General features: G+C 34.1%; 1 protein-coding gene and 1 pseudogene across 1 annotated transcript; one reads left to right on the top strand and one right to left on the bottom strand.

The window, feature by feature from the left end:
* The first annotated feature begins 458 nt into the window (after positions 1–458).
* LOC111381926 lies at positions 459–1,253 on the top strand. Its single transcript, XM_023005776.1, has 2 exons — positions 459–621; positions 784–1,253. The coding sequence occupies exons 1-2, from the start codon at positions 459–461 to the stop codon at positions 1,251–1,253; spliced, it is 633 nt and encodes a 210-aa protein (XP_022861544.1).
* Positions 1,254–14,140: 12,887 nt separating this feature from the next.
* Positions 14,141–18,838, bottom strand: LOC111381925 (annotated as a pseudogene).
* Between the last annotated feature and the right edge of the window lie 4,172 nt (positions 18,839–23,010).

Below are 23,010 nucleotides of genomic sequence, written 5' to 3'. Positions count from 1 at the left end.
ACATTACTAAAACTGAGACTAACTTTTCGAACCAACAAGCCTCGATCAAGAATTTGGAACAACGGGTTGGATAAATTGCAGCTGCACTATTAGGTAGAGCTCAAGGGACATTGTCTAGCAATACTGAAAAAAATACTAAGGAGCAGGTCAAAGCAATCACTACAAGTAGTGGCGTCCAATTACCCGAAATATATGTAAAGCGGCCAGCAACTATCATAGAAAAGGCACCTACCATGGGCGAAGAGCAAGTGGATAAATCAAACAAAGCCACAGAGTAAAATTAAGTTGAGTCATCAGATAGTCCACAGAAGAAGGCAACTCCTGTCAAAGCATATGTGTCGCTGATCCCATTTCCACAGAAATTGCAAAAACATAAGCTCGACAAGCAATTTCAGAAATTTTTAGATGTGTTCAAGAAGCTGCACATTAACATACCATTTGTTGAAGCTTTAGCTCAGATGCCTAGTTACGCCAAGTTCATGAAAGATATTCTATCAAATAAGCGGAAGCTAGAGGATAATGAAACTGTCATGCTTACTGAGGAGTGTAGCGCAAGTCTCCAACATAAGTTACCACCGAAGTTAAAAGATCCAGGGAGTTTTACTATTCCTTGTAACATTGGTAATTTATATATAGATAAAGCATTGTGTGATTTAAGAGCTAGCATTAATTTAATGTCTTTATCTCTTTTTCGAAAATTAGGTTTGGGAGAAGCAAAACCGGCTACAGTTTTACCGTAGGTGGCTGACAGGTCAATCAAGTACCCTTGAAGTATTTGTGAAGATATTTTGGTGAAGGTCGACAAGTTTATCTTCTCAGCGGACTTTATTATTCTGGATATGGAGGAAGATAGGGACGTCCCTCTCATATTGGGTCACCCATTTTTGGATACGGGAACAGCTCTGATAAATGTACAAAAGGGTCAATTGATATTGAGGTTAAATGAAGAAGAACTGATAATTAACATATTTAGAGCTTTTAGATTTCAAAGAGAATTGGATTCTTACATGCAGATTGATGTAATAAAAGAAGCGGTGCCAAAGACATTCAAACAAGATCACCCTCAAGATCCGCTTGAGGCGTGTTTAGTGCATTCTCAGTATTTACCATCAGAAAATGAGGAAGCAGAAGAATATGCACGTTATTTGACAGTCATACCACCATTCTTCAAGCAACCACGATTAGAGCTCGGTGAAAGACCCACAACACTTTTAGCATCTATAGAACAAGCTCCAGCTCTTGAACTCAAATAGCTGCCCACTCATCTTCGCTATGCATACTTGGGGGAAAAGAATTCACTTCTAGTAATTATCTCGAACAATCTTATACTGTGAAAAAGTTTGTATGGATTATCTGAGATTAACAAGATAAAATTGAGTGAAAGTCTTAAACTGGAAGTCAATTTGCTTGAATAGGTGTGTGATAAGGGACATTGCACTAATCAAGGCATATATTTTGAAATTTAAAATTTCTCTTCAGAGATTTTATGACTTGAGCAATTAAGTCTGCAAGGGTATCTTAAAACCTGGTGTCCTAAAGTTATCTGATTTGGGAGTTGTCGGCCTAAAGTTCGTTACAGGGGTTATTTAAAAAGTAATCAGAGATGAAGTTATCCTAAAAAATTTGTTCTCTTCGAAGCCTTTTTTACTCGGGTTATTAAGCTTGTAAGTGTATTTAAAGAACTGGTGCCCTAAAAAATCATCTGATTTGGGAATTATCGACCTAAAACCTGCTATATGGGTCATCTAGAAAGCTTAACATAGAGCGTAAAAAGAAAAAAAAAAAGAAAAAAAAAGCACTAAATGCCTTGTAAGTCCCAACATTCATTCAAGTAAATTTGACTTTTGATGAAGGATAATTAACCTAATTGAATCTTGACGGTCGAAGCAATTAAATAATTGGAGAATCCTTATTCATTAATGTATTGACTTGCAACTAGTTATGTCCACCTGAATTGGAGAGGGTGAGGATGGTAATGAAAAATTCAATCTTAGATCACACATTGAGAAAAGAGTGAAAATGAATAAGTTTAGGGGTGTGTAAATCTTACGAGAGGTGAAATGATATATTTGACCATATAGGGTCGGGAATTGGAACAATTTGTGAATTCATTCATGTCAATTTAGTTCTTCACACATATATACGTCGATTTTGCATTGGAAAAGTTGACATTAGTTTAGTATTGTCACTTTGAAACAGTTTGTAGATTTAATGTCATGATTTCAAATCCTGAGGTAAAAAGCTAAATGGTCCAATCAAATATTTTTGCATGTTTGTGTGTTTGTCATTATTTATGTTATAGTTTTGTTCGAGGACGAACAAAGGCTTAGTTTGGGGGGTGTTTGATAAGTGCAATGTTTGCGCTTATTTAGACCATATTATTAAACTTTTTATATTGTTAAATTATTGAATTTTATTTAATTTGGATTATTTTTTGTTAGTTTCAGTGTTTGACCCGTTTTAAAGTAATTGGAAAAGAAAATGATCAATTGGGTATTAAATCGAAGTTTACGGACCAAAGCTCACTTGAATAATAGTTGGAGGATCAAAATTGAGGAAACAATGAAGAAAATGACTAATTTGCATTAATTATAAAGGAGGAAGAAAGGAGGCAGTTGGGAGTTTCTTGAAAAAAAATTTAGGCGGCTTTTCACTTGAAATTGGAGAAAATCATAGAAAAGTGGGCACTTCGAAGAATTTGGTGGCAACAAGCGTGTTGGCAGAAGACAAAACCTTCAAGGACTTGTATTGGAGCCAATTTTGGGGATTTTATATACACAAGGGAGACAAAACCATTGAAAGGGGCAGCCAAGATTACGTGAAAGAAAGAGAGGAGAATTGGAGAATAAAACCTATAAAAAAAAACTGGTGACTTGCGGCTGAGAAAAAAATAAAAGAAAAGAGGGCTAACGGGCTAACTTGGGGAAATTATCATATATATACATTGAATAAGGCAGCCAACGGAGGGAGAGGGGAGACAATTACCGACTGTTGGAATAAAAGACAGAAAATGGGGTTCCATTTTGGAGTCAAACAAGGTGGGCTGCTACTTTGCAAGTGCTGATTATAGATATATATACACAATTACAACACAGAATTCCAGTTGGAAATTTGGGAAAATTTGAAGTTTCTATGGGTCAAACATTGCAGCTGTTTGGAAGGAAATTATATGTGTATATATACACGCTACAAAAGGGATTGTCGGTGGGGAATTATAGAGGAATTAAAATTGCAGCCACTAAAAACTCTTACTGACGCACACACCAACAGGGACTGCTGGAATTCAAGAGAGACATATATAATTGCCGACAGCTTGGGAAGAGACACACATACACGGTGAAGAGCCAAGAAAAAGTGAAGAATTAATTACGTTCCGTCAAATTTCGATGACGTCGTTCCTCTTTTATATGTTTAATTCCAACATTATGCTAGACTAAGGCTTTTCATGTATTAGATGGATGACAAAATTATTTAATTCTTAGTTTTAATTTGAGATCCATGTTTTTATTTTAATTCTTGTGTTGTGATTTCAGTAATATGCCTATTTACATTGTTTTAATGTTTGCGCACCATTAAAACAATAAGTTGCTTATTCGTAGTGTTGAAAAACTTATGGTAGGTAGAACATTGTTATTGGAACACACAGACAATAAATTTTAGGAATAATATTTTTGACGTATGTGATCATATGTGATAATCCTAAATGTCAATGCATGTTTGTCATATGAATTCGGACTAGGAATATGATTGTCTCGTGGTAACCTTAGGTTTATTATATCTTGAAAAAGAATAATAAATAAAAGTGAAATTATCGATCGTCACAATTGCATGAATTAAGATAATTATTATTAGTTGAGAATTAGAATTAAATATTGATCAATGGCGTCAGAAATCCAATACGTTCACACATTTGATTTTTTAAGATCAATTTTCATCGATTTCATAAATTTTAGTTATAAAAATTAGTTCGTTTTTCATCAATCGTCTTTCGGTTACAAACATGAATTTAAATATGTCAAATATACTAGAATTAATCCTTATTCCCTATGAGACAATAGCTCTCTCATCACGATTATTACTTGTACAACGAACCCGTATGCTTGCGAGATTTTGATAGAAGGATATATTAGACAGTGGGTTGACATTAATGTATTCCATCATATATCTCATGAGATGGACGCAGATAGTCTTTGGAAAAATTTGGAGAGTCTCTATGAGAGAAAGACCGCTCAAAATAAAACTTTTGCTATTAGAAAGCTCGTGAATCTGAACCTAAAGGAAGGAAAATCACTTGCTGAGCATTTGAGTGAATTCCAAGGCTTGGTAAATCAGTTGACCACAATGAAAATAGTGCTAGATGATGAGATGCAAGCACTATTACTTTTGAGTGCATTGCCTGATAGTTGGGAGACTTTGATGGTATCACTTAGTAACTCTGCTCTGAATGGTATGCTTGAACTTACCCTAGTTAAAGACAACTTGTTCAATGAAGAAATACAAAAGAAAGACTTGGGTAAGAATCATGCACAAACTCTTATTACAAAGAACAGAGGTATGAGTAGAAGTAGAGGTCCTAAGAGACGTGGTAATTTCTAAAGTCAGTCAAAGACAAGAGGAAATGTCAAATGTTTTTATGGTGATAAATAGGGTCATATAAAGAAACATTTCATGGCTTGGAAAAATGAATTGAAAGAGCAGAAAAATCAGAAGAAGACTGATCTGAACACAGCAGCTAGTACTTCAGATGAAGAAGTAGTAGTAGCAGTTTTTCCTGTTGAAGATAAACAGTGCTGTCATGTTGTAGATTCATTTGTTGAATGGGTTATTGTCTCAGTAGCTTCTTACCATCTTACTCCAAGACGGGAGTTCTTCACTTCATACAAATCAGGTAACTTTGGCAGAGTGAAGATGGGTAATGACAATTTTGCCAATATTGCGAAAATTGGTGATACTGTCTTTAGACAAATATTGGATGCAGGTTGACATTGAAGAATATGCGACATGATCCTGACATGTGCCTAAATTTGCTATCTACACATGCCTTTGATGAAGTAGAGTATAACAGTTATTTTGGTAGAGGAAGATGGAAACTAACAAAAGGGTCAATGGTATTTGCTAAAAGAAGGGTTTGTTGCACACTTTACAAGACACAAGTAAAAGTGTGTAGTGAAGCAGTAAATGCAACTGAAAGTAAATCTTTACCAGACTTGTGGCATAATAAGCGAGAAAGGATTACAAATTTTGGTAAAGAAGTCTCTCATTTCTTTTACCAAAGATACATCATTAAATTCTTATGATTATTGTTTATTTGGTAAACAGCATAAAGTATCCTTTCAGAAATCCTCTAGTAGAAAATCTAATGTTTTAGAATTTGATTTATTCTGACTTGTGTAGTCCTATTGAGGTGGAGTCCTTAAGTGGTAATAAGTATTTTCTTACTTTTATTGATGATGCTTCACGAAAGTTATGGGTATTTCTTTTTAAGATCAAATGACCAAGTTTTCCAATATTTCAAGAAATTCCATGCCATGGCGAAATGGGAAAGTGGAAAGCTTTTGAAGTGTCTCCGAACTGATAATGGAGGGGAATAAACATCTAAAGTGTTTAAAAATTACTGCTCAGAACACGGTATTAGACATGAAAAGACAGTGCCTGATACTCCACAGCACAATGGTGTGGTAGAGAGAATGAACTGTGTCATTGTAGAAAAGGTCAGAAGCATATTAAGGATGGCTGGGTGACCTAAGTCATTCAGGGGTAAAGCAATTCAAACAGCGTGCTACCTAATTAATAGGTCTCCATCAGCTTCTTTAGATTTCGAGATTCCAGAAAAATTGTGGACAGGAAAAGATGTTTCTTATTCTCACTTGAAGGTTTTTGGGTGTAAAGTATTTGCACATATGGCTAAAGAACAACGGTTGAAACTAGATTAAAAGCTAGTTCTTGCATTTTTGTTGGCTACAGAGATGTAGAATTTGACTATCGATTATGGGATCCAGAAAAGAAGAAATATTCAGAAGTAGAGATGTGATTTTTCATGAAAATTAGAAATTGGCAGATGTTGAGAAATCTGGGAATCAAAGACATGTTATTAAGGGTGTCACTGACCTTGCACCTGTCTTTTTTGCCTCCAGATAGTATTACTCAGGGAGAGAGACACAAGTTGACAGTCATGCTGATGAGCCAGCAAGGATCGATGAGAATGATTTAGAGGATTCTGAGCAAGGGGGACAACCTATTATATTAGATCAAAAGATCTACCAGGGAACATCATCCATCAACCAGGTATCCAATATCAGATTATGTGTTGGTAATTGATGAGAGGGGGCCAGAATGTTTTCAGAAGGTAGAATCTCATAAGGACAAACAAAGCTGGGTGAAGGCTATGCAGGAAGAAATGAATTCTTTGCAGATTAATAACACTATGAGCTAGCAGAGCTTCCTAAAGGTAAAAAGGCATTAAAAAATTAATAGGTGTTTAAGCTGAAAAAAGATGGTGAAAAGTTAGTGAAGTATAAAGCTTGATTAGTGGTAAAAGGCTTCGATCAGAAGAAAGGGGTTGACTTTGATAAGATATTCTCTCTCGTTGTCAAAATGACTTCTATTCCAGTAGTTTTGGGTTAATAGCTAGTTTGGATCTTGAGTTTGAGCAGTTAGATGTCAAGACTGCCTTTTTCCATAGTGATTTAGAGAAAGAAATCTACATGATTCAGTCAGAGAGATTTGAAGTAAGAGAAAAAGAGCATATGGTTTGCAATGTCAGATAATTTCATGGTAGTAACTTTATCATCCTTTTGCTACATGTCGATGATATGTAGATAGTGGGACGGGATGTTCAATTAATTCGCAGTTTGAAAGTATATCTGTTCAAGTCGTTTGACATGAAGGATCTTGGACCAGTAAGGAAAATTTTGGGAATGCATATTCACCGTGATAGGAAAGCCAGAAAGTTATGGTTATCACGGGAGAAATATGTAGGGAGAGTGCTAGAAAGGTTTAACATGAATAATGCTAAACCTGTTGGGACACCACTTGGTAGTCACTTCAAATTAAGTAAGGTGACTTGTCCATCTAACGAGGAAGATAAAGAAAGAATGACAAAGATTCCTTACTCCTCTGTGGTTGGGAGTTTGATGTATGCCATGCTTTGTACATAGCCAGACATTGCTCATGCAGTTGGGATAGTCAGCAAGTTTTTTTTTAATCCCGATAAAGGTCATTAGGAGATAGTGAAATGGATCTTTAGATACTTGAGAGGTACTTCTAAGATGTGCTTGACATTTGGAGGTTCAAAATCAAGTTTGAAGGACTTTACAGATGCAGATATGGCTGGTGATCTTGATGGTAGAAAATCAACTTCAGGATATTTGATTACTTTTGCAGGGGGAGCTGTCTCATGGTAGTCAAAATTACAAAAGTGTGTTGCCTTATCTACAACTGAGGCTGAGTATATTGCAACAACTGAGACAACGAAAGAGATGCTTTGGATGAAACGATTTCTCCAAGATTTGGGTTTGAAGCAAGATGTGTATGTACATAATTGCGATAGTCAGAGTGCATTAGACTTGAGCAAGAATGCTACTTATCATTCTTGGACGAAGCACATTGATTTGAGATATCATTGGTTGCGACAAGTAGTGGCAGAACAATTAATATTGTTAGAGAAGATTCAAATTGAGAAAAATCTAGCTGATATGATGACAAAGATTGTGACCAGAAAAAATCTTGTCCTTTATGCCAAATTGGCCGACATGGATTCTAGCTAATTTGCTAGAGCATAATCTCTTTCCTCAGTGGGCTGGAAGGGAAGATTGTTATATGGGCTAACTTGGTCAACCCATGATGACGATTGGCCCAAGCCAATATATTATTTAATTAGATCGAACATATACATATATACATATTCCCAAAAATAGATGGCTGCAGGAGGGGGAGGGAGAGAGAGAATCTGTGGCTTTCAAATTGTGTGAGAGAAAATAAAAACAAAAAGGCTGCTAAGAGAGAGAAAAATTGTGACTGCAACATTCAAAGGTCAAAAAAGGGTGGCTGCTAGGTTTATATATATATATATATACACAAAACACGAGCGAGAAGAGAGAGGCTGGAAGAGAAGAAAATAAACACGGTTGCTGTGGAAGAAAGTTGGGATTGCTAGAAAAAGTATTTCTTTTAATTTGGGGTGTGGATTCACACAGATTATTTTTCTTCTCTACATAATACAAATTGGGATTTTCTCTAAATTGTATTTTGGGTACTTCATAGGTGTAGTATTCAAAGTGGGTTCTCGCAAGGTTAATCAAATTGTTGATTTGTGGGGAGATCATTTATTGTCTTAGAGATTAATAATTGTGGTATTCCAATTTGTGGAAAATTCAAGTTTTAGGACATAAACTTGAATATAGTTATCTATATTAATTATTATAGTAGATTTTTGGCTGGAGTTGCCCCATGGGTTTTTTCCCTCTACACTAGAGGGTTTTTTCCACGCAAAAAATTTGATGTTGCATTTTCTTATTTTTTGCTTGGATTATTTATTTACACAGTTAATGATTCTAGTTGATTGCTTGAATTGGTAAATTTATTCTTGCAATAATTGAAATTGCCCAACATCTACCACATCCCTACCCACTACCCCCAAAAAACATTTAAAAAAGAAATCTTGGTTATGAGACACATTATAATTTAATATAAATCCCCTATCTCAATTGGTCCCTAAATTTATAATTTGTTGGAATGCCATGACTCCCTCTACGCATTCTCGTTAGTGAAATTAACAAAACAATCTAATGTGTCCATGAAATCCTAACAACATGACGATATGACGATCAACATGAAGATGGAAAATTAATTGGAAAGAAAAAAGTTTAGTGACTCAATTAAAATTATATTATTATATGACCACCAATAAGTGTTGGATTTGTGACTCAAATTAGGATGGATTTTTTTGGAAATAAATTGTTTCCTTATTTTCATGTGGAAAAATTTGTTTCCTTATATTTCACATGATTTTGATGGAAATATATTATTTACTTATTCCACATTACTTCCATCTTTATGCTATGTCACGTACCTATAAATAGTGGTCTTTTCTTTCAGTTTTGTAAAAAGCAATAATTACTGAGTTCTTGTATTTCTCTCCATATGTCTATTAATAAAACTTCATGCTTCTACGATTAACTTTCTTTGTTAATTTCTTTACTTTTAAATCTTGTTTATCGTTAAGATCTTCATTAATTCATATCGCGTCATTAATCTCATTCACTACAATCACTTTCGGGACCAACAAGTGGTATTAGAGCTTAATTCTTGTTTTAAATTGGTTGAGGTTTTTCAAAATGGCTGCTTTGAAGTATGATATTCTGCAACTGGATCACAATACAAGGTTTTCTTTGTGGCAAGTAAAGATGAGAGCTATTTTGGTACAGTTGAATTTGGATGATGTGTTGCTGGATTTTGAGAAGATGCCAACTAATTGAACAACAGAAGTATCGAAAGACTTTGTCGTTAATTCATCTTCATCTATCCAACAATATTCTACAGGATATCTTGAAGGGAAAAATAGTAGCTGCTTTGTGGTTGAAACTAGAGCAGTTATATATGATCAAGAGTCTTACCAGTAAACTGGCTCTAAAGTAGAGCTGCATTCCCATCGCATAGCAGAAGGAGAGTTGTTGGAAAACCATATTGTCATGTTTAAGGAAATTGTCATAGATTTGGAAACATTAGAGGTTAAGTACGATGAAGAGGATTTTGTCTTGATCCTGTTATGTTCGCTATCTGGCTCTTATGTTTCGGAACACCATTTTGTATAGTCGGGATACTTTGACCATAGACGACGTCTATGATACTTTACACTCAAATGAGAAGTTGAAGCATTTGGTTGGAGCTACATCGAGCGATGAGGAAGCTCTTATATCTCATGGTGGTCGATAGAGGGACAGATCGAAGAATAACAGCAATTTATTTTACTTCCACTACAAACGTAATGGACATATTCGGAAGGATTGTGATAAGTTGGAGGCTAAAGGTGATTTAGTTGAAAATTGTGGAGCGCAACCTTTAACTTCAGACAAAATAAATGCAGTTGAGGATTTTTCAGATGGCGGAGATGTGATGTTAACCGTGCTATTTGACATGGAATCTAGGCCTGACGAAGAGTGGATTCTCGATTTGGCATGTTGGCATCATATGTGTTCCAATCAAAATTTCTTTCAGATATATAAGGCCATCAAGCAAGGTAGAGTTGTGATGAGAAACAACTAGTCTTGTCGTGTTGATGGAATCGATCGAGTCAGATTAAGGTTGCGGGATGGGACAGTCAGGACAATTGATCAGGTTTGACATGTTCTAGACCTGAAAAGGAATCTCGTCTCACTTAGTACTCTAGATGCAAAAGGTTATGAATTCTATAGTAGAGGTGAAGTTTTGAAGGTTCAAATGGGTGTCCTGGTTATATTGGAGGGACAGAAAAAGTCTCAGTTGTCTTGCAGGGAAGCACAGAACCAGTTAAGAGATATCTGGACAAGTTTAGTATCGTGATGGATTAACTTTGCCACAATTTCAACAGATACACTGCATTCATTTTCTGGGTTGGACTCATGGAGCGTAAGTATTGTGGTGTCAATAATGTTTGGGATGTTTTTGAGGAAGTTGAAGGCGACAGTCTAGCAATAGGTCTTCTGATCCATCATGTTGTATGGTTTCTGCTATAGGGTGCTTCGACCCTGTTTGTTCAACAGTAATTCCTTGGTGGAATTTTGAGAACCTAGGATTTGGGTTTAGGTGTCGCTTGTGGATTCCTTACAGAGGACGACGGCTTGGTTTGGAGAGTTTTGGTTACTATGTTAAGAAGATTGGCTATTTTGATGCAAATAGATTTGAAATCTTGGAGTTTCATTCGTTACACCAGAATTTAGGTCAATGTGGAGATTGTTGGGTTTATAACCAAAATTATGGTAGATTTTTTTGGAGATAAATTGTTTTCTTATTTTCATGTGGGAAATTTTGTTCTTCATAATTCCCGTGATTTTTATGGAAATATATTATTTTCTTATTCTATATTATTTCCATCTTTATGCTATGCCATGAACATATAAATTGTGGTCTTCTACTTCAATTTTGTTAAAAATAAGAATTGCTGAGTTCTTGTATTTCTCTCCATATTGTCGATTAATAAAACGTCGTGCTTCTGCAATTAACTCTCTTTGTTAATTTCTTTATTTTTAAATATTGTTTTTCATTGCGATCTTCATTACTTCATATCGCATCATTAATCTCATTCACTACAATCCCTTCCGGGTACAACAATAAGTTTAGTATTCATTATTTTGAAGCATTTTTTTAGTTGAAAAGTAATATATTGATTTCTAAATTGAAGCATTTTTTTAGTTGAAAAGTAATATATTGGAGGAGTGGATTCTTGATTTGGCATGTTGGCATCATATGTGTTCCAATCAAAATTTCTTTCAAACATATAAGGCTGTCAAGCAAGGTGGAATTATAATGGAAAACAACCAGTCTTGTCATGTTGATGGAATCGATCGAGTCAAATTAAGGTTACGAGATGGGACAGCCAGGACAATTGATCAAGTTTAACATGTTCTAGACCTGAAAAGGAATCTCGTCTCACTTAGTACTCTAGATGCAAAAGGTAATGAATTCTATAGTAGAGGTGATTTTTTGAAGGTCCGAATAGGTGTCCGGGTTGTATTGGAAGGACGGAAGAAGTCTCAGTTGTCTTGCAGGGAAGCACGGAACCAGTTAAGAGACATTTGGACAAGTTTAGTACCCTGGTGGATATTTAGTTTGGTATAGTCCCTCTTATAACAGGCTTTAGGTCAGTTCAGGACATTGCTCAAGGGAGCATTAGTGATTTGCTTTGCCACAATTTCAACAGATACACTGCATTCATTTGCTAGGGTTGGACTCATGGAGCGTAAATACCGTGGTGTCAATAATGTTTGGGATGCTTTTGAGGATGTTGAAGGCGACAGTGTAGCAATGGGTCTTCTGATCCAGTATGTTGTATGGTTTCTGCTATAGGGTGCTTCGGCCTTGTTTGTTCAACAATAATTCCTTGGTGGAATTTTGAAAACCTAGGATTTGGGTTTATGTATCGCTTGTGGATGCCTTATAGAGGACGATGGTTTGACTTGGAGAGTTTTGGTTACTATGTTAAGAAGATTGGCTACTTTGATGCAAATAGATTTGAAATCTTGGAGTTTCGTTCGTTACACCAGAATTTAGATCAATGTGGAGATTGTTGGTTTTGTGACCCAAATTATGGTAGATTTTTTTGAAAATAAATTGTTTTCTTATTTTCATGTGGAAAAATTTGTTTTCTTATATTTTCCGTGATTTTTTATGGAAATATATTATTTTCTTATTCTATATTATTTTCATCTTTATATTATGTCATGTACCTATAAATTGTTGTCTTCTACTTCAATTTTGTTAAGAGTAAGAATTGCTGAATTATTGTATTTCTCTTCATATTGTCGATTAATAAAACATCATGCTTCTTCGATTAACTCTCTTTGTTAATTTCTTTATTTTTAAATCTTGTTTTTCATTCGATCTTCATTACTTCATATTGCATCATTAATCTCATTCACTACAATCCCTTCCGGGTCCAACAATAAGTTTAGTATTCATTATTTTGAAGCATTTTTAAGTTGAAAAGTAATATATTGGTTTCTAAATTGGAGATGCTTACGATTTTTTATCTGATTTTCATATATCTTGATGAGTAAATTTTATCTACCTTAATTTTCTTCTTCATTTTCAATCTTTTCTTTTCTCTAAGGAGAATAACTTCTAAACCTGGACCAATTTGTCATTTTAGCAAAATAATATTTGTTACTATTCTTCTATACGATTTTCATAAGGGCGATTACCTTCACACTACATTTTTATAAATAAACCATATCTTAATTACATTACAGGTCATTATCACATTTATATTCTTAACTTTTTCATCACATTCTTATTTTAACATTTCAGTGATCAAAAAATCTTGCCCTTAAATATGATTTTCATCCAAAAATATTGTTAACATACTTTAAAATGAGGATTAATAATTTAATCGTATTTTTGCATTATTATTTGTTTTGCTTATTTTAAAAACAATGGACAAATGAGTATATCTTAAGGAAATTTTTTAAGAGAGAGGGAGAGCGTAAGAAGGAACAATTTATGTTAAATGGAGAATAAGAATGCGAAAAATGCGATAATATGTAAGGTTTTGAACATTTCATGTATTAAAATGCATTATACTTTGTGAAAATATTGAGCCTTTTGATTATAATTAATTTCTTCGAATAATCCAACTAAAACAATTAATAACAATGACCTATAACTTATGTAACCACAATTAGGTATGTTTACTAATCTTCAAAACTGAATTAGTTCAATTGATAACATAAGATTCATTTCTACATTAATAGAATTGGATTTTATAATTATAGGCATGTTACAACATTCTCGAACATTGAACATGACTAATAAAAGTTACTCTTCTTCTTTCTTGATTTTATTCAGGGTATTGTTTAGTTCACTCTAGGAAACCTGTTGACCTAATTATTCCAGAATTTCCAGTGTGATACTACATTGCAGCATAAATCAAAAGGGGATAAAAAAAAAGAATTAATTTATTTGTACCAAATGTCTTACCTAATTTTTGATCGAATTGACAAGTGGTGCCCCCCTATTGGAGGGGCATCTGTCCACTCCAATAAGGGTGCAACACTTGTCAATTCGGTCATCCATTTGGTAAATAATTTGGTACATATAGCATCTCCCTAAAAAAAAATGTAAGCAATAGAGGATTTTTAAAAGTTTACTTTTTTCTCCTCTTCATCTTCCTCTACCATTCTTGTTTTATAATATTGACAGAAGTTACAGTACTGCATAAAGACATCCAAGATAAATGAAATAATTTTAGCAGGGTTCGCCAACCTGGCTCTTGAGTGCACCGGCGTAGCGCGTGAGCCTGCCAGCACATGAACCCGGCCTGAATTTCTTGTTATGCTTAAAATTCAATAGATACGTTATTGTGTGCTTAATTGGGGGCCTTGACTCAACAAAGTAGGCTCCATTTGTAATCTCGATCTCCATTGCCACCAATATCCACTAACTCTCCCTAGCGTTTTCCCACTTTGTCACCTATGTATTTCATACAACCAAAAAGATTAGAGTAATTTATGACAGTTTGTGAATTTGCATGCCGTAGTATGTGTTGTGCATGTTTAGTTTATAGCCGTTGTTTGGTTTAGATAAAAATCAAATTTTTAGTAGATTTTGATAAAAGTTAATAAAAAATGAGATTGAAAAGTTGTGGGGTTCATGAAATACGTGGTTAAAATTAATTGTTAATTTTGACTTAAATTTTTACCAACTTTTTAGTTGAATTAAATCAGGGCATAGTGATAGATAATATTCTACATAATGTGTAAATTTATTCTGCTTGGTGAGAGGGTGATTTGAGGCCTTGAATCGGTTGCCTTGTCTTATAATTATTGGATGGGAGCTACCGCCAATGGCGTACATTTGCCGTTGAGAATTGTCATTATTGACGACTTGGAAGAACCCCCATTGAGGCCTCAGCATCCTTTGAATCAAACCTTTTCAATGCGACCGGAGTTTGCATTATTACATCTCTACTGTGTTCATCATTTGTCCCTAACAGCATTTCCTGCACCCTATGTAGCCCCTGTTTGGTTTTAATTTTTGATTTTTCACCCCCAAAAAGTTAATTTTTTTTATCCTTATTTCACTATTTCAGCCGTCGTTTTTTACTTTTTCACTCACAGATAGAACCCACTTTTTTTCTAATAGTCAAAAAATCAATTCTAATGGTTTTTATCTTGAATTGAAGTGAATGAGTTTAGATAGAAGTGAGTAAGTATATTTTATGTGATATGGAAATGATAGGAGTAATTTAATTGAACAAGATAGTTGAAGGAGAAAGAAAGTAGTTTTATTGAAGTTTTACAAAGTGGCTTTTGATTTACAATGTAAGAGGTTGAATGCTCTTTTGAATTTTTGTGTTACAACATTTTGAAGGTGGTAGCCCCTATTTATACACACAAAATGATAATAGAAACTATTCTAGAATATTCTAATTTTTTCATCATTTTATTACTTATTTCTCAAGACATTCTAGAAAATTCTAATTTTTTAATTTTTAAAAGGTTGAACCCTAACCTTAAGGGTCCTCCACCGCCCCTGCCCTGGAGTATCGTGAGGGAGGTAAATCGCAGGTTATGCTTCCAAGGGTACAGGGTGGAAGGCTGCTTGTACACTTGCACTTACCCAAAAGCCAAATCCATATTTCAGGATTCGAACTCTTGACGCAGCAGCCTCAAGCAAAATTGGATTTCTCCACCCTCCCTTTTTACCACTTGGAGATGTGCCCTGGGGGTTGATTTTTTAATTTTTAATTATTACTTGTGCTTGCTCATCAAGAAATTCTAGGGACTTCTATTTATTATTTATTTTCTTGCTCCTCAAGGCAATTTTAGTGAATCCTAGATCCGCCTCAAAATATGCAACAACCATTAATAAATTCTCATAATCATTACCGAACAGGCCTATAGAAAACATTCTCCTTTGAAAGAACAAGAAAATGAGAAGTCATGTACGATGTACAAGAGAAAATTAAGCTTTTGTTGACATTGTTTAACATAAAATAAGGATCCGTTTGGCATAACTTTTACTTTTACTTCTTGTAGAATAACTTTTTGAAGAAGTTACCATTAATTTTGTTTGAAAACTAGAGGGTGTTTGGCGGCCATTTATATGTAAAAATGCATTTTGGAATAGTAAATTGATGTGAAATGTATGGTTGAAAAATAAGGAAAAGTTTTTTATTTATGTGTAATATTATTTTAATGAAGAATGTGTGGTTGAAAAAATGAGAGAGAAAAATTCATTTTAAAAAAAATGAGTACCAAACAAGGGTCTAATATTTAAAAGCACTTTTTCGTTCTGAAATTGCTTTTAGAGAAAGCCATGTGAACAAGTATCCTCTAAAAACTCTTTTAACTACAAAAATTGCTTTTAACAAAATAAGTCAAATGGGTGTAAAAGCAGTTTTTGGATCTCAAAAACTCTTTTAACTTTTCAAAAGTCATACTAAACGGCCCAGAAAAGATAAAGTCTCGAGGTCGAGTTTAAGGAGAGGACAATCAAGTATACCCCACCTATACCCGCCCCTATTGTTAAAATAAGTGATACTTTTACTTTTTATTAGCTAAAAAAAAACATATTTTAAGTAAAACGTACATCATTATGATTATTGAATGTGCAGGTAGAGATAGTAATAGCTGTTGAAGCCACGACAACACCAATGAGGCCATCGGTACATTTAGACAAAGAAGCATGGTCAATCCAAATATTGCTACCTCCAAATACGGAAATTCCATCTCCATCACTTCTCATCCAAACCCCAAAATGATCGGCAGAATCCCTGATCATGCCACCAGATGAGGCACAACATAACGAAATTTAACTTTGTGGATTGTTATATCCTTCACATAGTGGAGAGTAATTCCCTCCCCATTAGCAATATGAACTTCTACTCCTCTACCATCAATGGTCTTGTCTATTGAAAATGAGTTCTTGTTGTAGTCTGCTAATCATACTGTGTTTAAAGATGATCCATAATGACATATTTCGAATCACTTCATGCCAAAGGGTAGCAGGTTTTGGGTTCTGCATATCGTCTTCTGAAGGATGGTTTACAACATCATAAAGCCTGTCTCTCCCACCTGTTGTGTGGCGGCCAAAACCTTTGTAGCAATCTTCTAGTATTTTTCTGTTTCTAGCCCAGTTAGGTTTGCAACTCCAGCATCTGTCAATGCGATTTGTTGCCTTGCAGTCACCTTCCTGTAGGTGCCTCCTAGTGAGATTTACATGTATCAATGCCCTACATACATGAGAGGAAAAAACCACAAAAAATTTATTACGTCAGAAAATTTGAACAAGAATATAATATTTTCAAGGAAAATTACAGCCCTTGCGATGATGTTAAAATGGGGATAAAAGTTGTAAGTCAAATGAAATGTGTGTTTAAGAATAAAGTTTGATCGACTTTTAGCAAAGAAAAACTTTACCATACAAGTACTTAATTTACGATCCAAGCCTTAATCTCAATAGTTTTACTTGAAAATTCAGAAACAAAAATATTGCAGCCACATTAAATAAATAAATTCGTTTCCCTTAGATTTCAGAAAGGACAAAGGTTCTTTGACCAACTCTTGTGGCAAGTCATATAAAAAGTCTTGCAACTGGCAAGTCGTTTTTTGGACATAAGATGGCATGTCGAAGATAACTCAAATTTTTAGATAAGATAATTTAACTAAAAATCATTTATAGAAAAAGTGACTTAACTAAAATCTTCATAAATAATGTAATAAGTTACTCTCTAACTTTTTCATTAAATTGATCCGTGAGCCGGGATTACGCAAAAGAATCCTTCTAAGCATCTTTAGCCCTTTTCTTCATATACTCGCCATATTGGGCTGTATCTGTATGAGAGTTCATAAATGTTAAAATGGAGGTGAGGACGATGAAGAAGGCATATATATAATCTTGTATTTGTTAGAAACCTCAAACTTATAATATTATAGTCAATGAAGAATTAGAGTAATCAAACCAAATGTTAAAAAAGAAAATAAAATTTTTATTAATTAGTCCGAAAATTGTAAAGTTAATTAAGAAATCCTACCTATAAAGGAAGAGAAATCTGAGTGAAGATTTTATACTGCAATTACAACGGTGACTCAAGAAATTTTAAAATCTCTAAATGGATTACCAAATTAACATATATATAATCTTGTATTTGTTAGAAACCTCAAACTTATAATATTATAGTCAATGAAGAATTAGAGTAATCAAACCAAATGTTAAAAAAGAAAATAAAATTTTTATTAATTAGTCCGAAAATTGTAAAGTTAATTAAGAAATCCTACCTATAAAGGAAGAGAAATCTGAGTGAAGATTTTATACTGCAATTACAACGGTGACTCAAGAAATTTTAAAATCTCTAAATGGATTACCAAATTAGCCATTGAAATCATTTTCATAATAAAAAGTTGTAGAGAATCTCACACCATTGATTTGTATATGAAGAGGAGATTATGGAGCATAAAGTTCTTGGAAGTGCTTGGTTTTTAGAATTCAACCCATTGGCTGGACTTTATTTTCCGCAATTTTTTCCCTACATTTTGGTGGCATTTTTTGTTGTAGCTTAATAGCTAGCACTGATGCTGCAGATGAAGACAGGAAGGTAGTGTTAAATTTTAATTTTCTTGCAGCTTATTCTTAAGTGATTACTCATAAAACTCTAATTAATTCCTATTATGCATATATGTTTGAAATGACCATAATTAGATTTGAATGTTAATCTCTTTATTTGTATTCTAGTTATAATTTTGTAATATACCCTTACATTTTTTTCCGACAAAAGGAGCTTAGTTGTATGCATAGTGGCCAGTGGGCGTGGAGTAGTATAGGTTCATGTTGGATAACGTTGGAGTGAAGTTTATATCAAATCAAATATTTATTTTTCTTATATAAATAATAAAAGATTCCACTTCAAAAAGAACGGAGAATTAATTTGCGTATCAAAATTCACACATGAGAGTTTTGCCATTGTACATGATAGATGTATTCTTGTATGATTTGTTAATTGTTATCGTTGATTGGGCTGCCTCCCTATTCTTGGTTGGCCCAACTTGAGAAACATTGGGCCTGGCCGGGTTGAATCGTTTTTGGGAAATAAAAGGCGTTGTTCATAAACGCGTTTTCTTTTCAAATTGTAAGTCCTGTGGACCATACACCTGGCACCTTTGTGATCATTGGATTGTTGTTTTTGGTGGTCTATTAAAAGGCATCGTGCCTTTTCATTTTCACTCTAATCTGAGTGAATGGTTTTAGGGTTTTCTTCGTCTTCTCTCTGAGGGTTTTCTAAACTCGTCTTGTTCTTGTAATTTTTGAAAGCAATCTCTAATCTAAGTGATGTTAGGGTTGTATATGGTATATGATCTGTGAGATTGTAGAAACTAAGTGTTATGTTAAAGAGAGGCGATAGAAATCTGTTATTGAAGAAACGACAGTTTCTTCATACATTTTTGTATCGATTCTTTGTGATTCTTAGTGGATTCGAGCCTAATCTACTTTTGTAGATACTCAACGGGTGAGTAGGCCTTTGGCAGAACATCCGGGCCCTTAGGGGCGAAAAATACTTGTGTTCTTTACGATTCTGTAAATTTTTATTATTTTGCTGCAATCGATTTTTTAGAAAAGAATAATCCTGAGACCAACATTTATTGGACTACCTCACAATTTCTGGCCAACTTAATTGGTCCAATTGTAATTTGGGCTGTTTGTATTCGAAGTAAAGGATTTAAAGAAAACACGTTTTGAAGAAATACAACTTTGCCTCTTCAAAGGAATTATTATCAGCCATTCACGTGGCTGATTGCTGTCCCTTAAATTGCGACTTCTGAGTTGACCAAATATACAACTTGGTCTTGGCCCCCTTGTCTTAAGTTCTTCAAGACACTTCTTGAGATTTCCTTTTGTCTCTCCCTTTTCTCTGAGTAAAAATTAGGGCTTTTGTTATCTTTATGAAATCTGTAATCGATCTTTGTATTTTCTTCAATCTTGAGTTGGAATATGAGAGTTTGATACTGTCATAGTTGAGATTAAATGGTGCGATTACTGATTGAAAGAGACAAGAGAGAAATCGAAGAAACACATGGTTTCTTCGTACATTTTGTAACGATTTCTCGGTTATTCTTAGTGGAGCTAATCTAATTGCAGATGCTCAATAGGTGAGTAAATCGCAAGACTGAACATTCGGACCCTTTAACGGGTGAAATATTCCTTTGTGTTCATTCGTTTAATTTTTCTGCAATTACTTTTGTCTGAAATCGTTTAAACCACAAAATAATTCGTATCTGGGCCTTACAAGTGGTATCAGAGCAAGTTACTGCGTGGAAAATTTCTTTTAGTTAACCCTACTTTGTGGATCTTGTGAACCTCATATCAGTTTTGTGAAATAAAATTGGTTTTCTCAAGGTTATAACTCGATTTTTTAACTATGTTTGCTTTGTTGTTTTTTACTCTTTTTTTTTTGGGTGACTCGAGATACTAACATTCTTTGTGTTTTATTGATTCTGTGACTCGTGCTAAGTTTTGATAGGTTGAGTTGACTCGCTCCGATTGATGCTGAGTTCCTCACTCACTATTGAGTCTTGGTGACTCGTTGGTTTCTTAAAGTGGTACTGCAAATCTTGGTCCGATTTTGGTATTTCTTAGTGCTTCCCTTATTCTGAAATAATCAAATTTCAGATTCTAGTATTTTCTAGGACCCCATTCCTTAAATTTTGTTAACTGTCTGTTGATTTTGGAATCGGTTGTTAAGTTAAGTAATTCCCTTCACTTTTCTTTGTCCAAGATCTCCTGCAAGGATCTGAAAATTTGAGGGAATAGTGAAATTAAGGATTACCAGCCTTAAACCATTTCAAATCAACTATATACTGTTTGAATTACAAAATATATTGATTCCGTGATCTACATAGTATGTAGACATAAGGTTCTTGTATCCAGCTTTATTAGTTTTTCATATTTATGTTAGCTTTGTAAGCTACCTGAATCATTAGACTCTGTGTGTTATATTATTACTACTGTGTGCCTATATCTATCATCATGTCCACTGCACATAAATTTGAACTTGGGACTTGGAATGGCACTAGAGACTTCAGTCTCTGACGCCAGAAAATGAGGGCCTTATTGCTACAATAAAGATGTGTTGCAGCTTTGGATAGAACCTGAGCTTCAATAAGTGCTTATAGGAGACAAGAGTTAAGTGACATTGCATGGAGTACAATTTTCTTACATCTATTTGATAATGTCATTAGAAAAGTAGGTGAACTACTTCTACTAAGGCCTTACGGACTAAGTTAGAAATATCGTACCTAACCAAAATCATGCTTAACAAGTGTTATCTCCTAAGGTAGTTCTACAACTTCAAATTTGATCTCTCATCTAATTTGGAAGAAAACCTTGATAGATTTAATAAATTGATTCGGGATTTAACCAACTATGATGAAAAACTTTTTGGTGATCAACAAGTTGTTGCTCTATTGAACTCTCAAAGTGATAAATATAGAGACATCAGAAATGCATTAGAATATGGGGTCAAGATCTTACTATAGACATAATAACTGTAGCCTTAAGGAATAAAGAACTTGAACTGAAGGCTGAATCAAAAGAATATAAGTACAATAAAGGGGTTGCACATAAAAGAGAGTAAATCAAAATAAGAAACAAAATCTGGATAATCCAAACAACCATAAGAAATGGAAATCTCATAATCCCAAACCCAAAGAAAAGAATAAGAATCATGTGATGGCTAAGAACCATATCAGAAAATATTATTATTGTAGGAAAACTGGATATGTAATAAAAGATTGTTTCAAGAAAATCTCTTATATGAAAGAGAGGAACAACTCTGACGATTCTGCAACTGTATCCTGCAAAGATGGACCTAATATTCACGGGTGGCTCTTGTGAGTACTACCAGAAGAGACTCAAAAGAATGGGTCCTTGACTCTGGATGTAGGTGTGTCCTACAAAAGATTGTTTTTCTGAATTTGTTGACCTTAGTGGAGGACAAATTCAGATGGGAAATGATATAAGTTGTCAAATAAAGGGTATTGGGAAAGTTGAATTAAAGTTAGAGAATAACTATATCCTTGAACTTGAAAATACAATATATGTACCTGAGCTTAAAAGAAACCTTATTTCCTTGGGAGAGCTTGATGATAAATACAATATCATGATTCATAAAGGCCTTTAAGTTTCCAACAAGGAAATAAATGTGTGCTTTCCTCTACAAAAATAAATGGTATATATATTGTCCTTGTTGAACCTGTTGCAAGTAATTGCTCTATAGCCATAAACTCTGATTTAAACACATCTTTAATTTGGTATAAAAGACTTGGCACATTTCTGAAAAGGGACTGATGATTTTAAAAAGACTTGGTTGCTTTGGAAATGATAAAATTGAAGGTTTGGACTTTTGTGAAAATTGTATACTTGGAAAAAAAATTACCTTTGAAAATTAGCATCCACAAATCCACTTCTATTCTAAAATATTTACATGCTAACCTGTAGGGGCCAGCATCTGTAAATACCTTAAGTGGATTTAGATACTACCTATTTATTGTTGATAATTTTTCAAGAAAAATTTGGACCTTCCTATTAAAACAAAAATCTAATACTTTTCAAACCTTCAAACAAATGAAAATTATGATTGAAAATCAAACCAATAAGAAAATCAAAGTCTTAAAAACTGATAATGGACTTGATTTTTGCAATTATGAATTTGACACATTTTGCAAAGAATATGGTATTTTAAGACACAAAACTATTACACATACCGCTTAGCAAAATGGAGTTGCTGAGAGAATGAATAGATACCTATTAGAAAAGGTGAGATATATGTTATATAGTTCTGGTCTTCCTAAGTTTTTTTTGGGTGAAGCCTTAAAAACAACTTATTTCATAAATAGAAGTCCATTAAGTGTTATTGATTTTCAAGTTCCTGAAAAATTGTGGTCTGGACATACACCTGATTAAGAGAAACTTAAAGTTTTTAGCTCCACTGCCTATTCACATCAAAGTGAAGTTAAACTTGAACCAAGGTCCTTAAAATGTGTTTTTCTGGGCGATGGGGAAGAAACTAAAGGGTACAAATTATGGATCAAAGGTCAAAATGGTTTTCAAGTGATTGTAAGTAGAAATGTTATCTTGAATGAGGATGACATGCCTTGTAAAATGTCAACTGGTGATAAAGCCTTTGAAACTCCACCTATTAGGGAAACTATCCTAGAAAATCAAACTGAAAATTCAGTTAATCGAGATGATCTGATTGAGGTGGAGTCCACTCAACATGAAATAAATGAGGAACAGGATGATAAAGAGGAGAACTGTAAGACC

This window comes from Olea europaea, unplaced genomic scaffold (assembly GCF_002742605.1).
Source record: "Olea europaea var. sylvestris unplaced genomic scaffold, O_europaea_v1 scaffold2397, whole genome shotgun sequence".
NCBI classification, from domain to species: domain Eukaryota; kingdom Viridiplantae; phylum Streptophyta; class Magnoliopsida; order Lamiales; family Oleaceae; genus Olea; species Olea europaea.
The sequence above is the reverse complement of the archived record's forward strand: the minus strand, read 5'-3'. Positions and strand labels throughout refer to the sequence as shown.

What these genes read in the sequence shown, in the direction of transcription:
- LOC111381926 (XM_023005776.1), top strand. Translation starts at nt 459, where the DNA reads ATGCCTAGTTACGCCAAGTTCATGAAAGATATTCTATCAAATAAGCGG. An exon ending in TACTATTCCTTGTAACATTG is followed by an intron (nt 622 to 783) that starts GTAATTTATATA and finishes GTATTTGTGAAG; the next exon opens with ATATTTTGGTGAAGGTCGAC.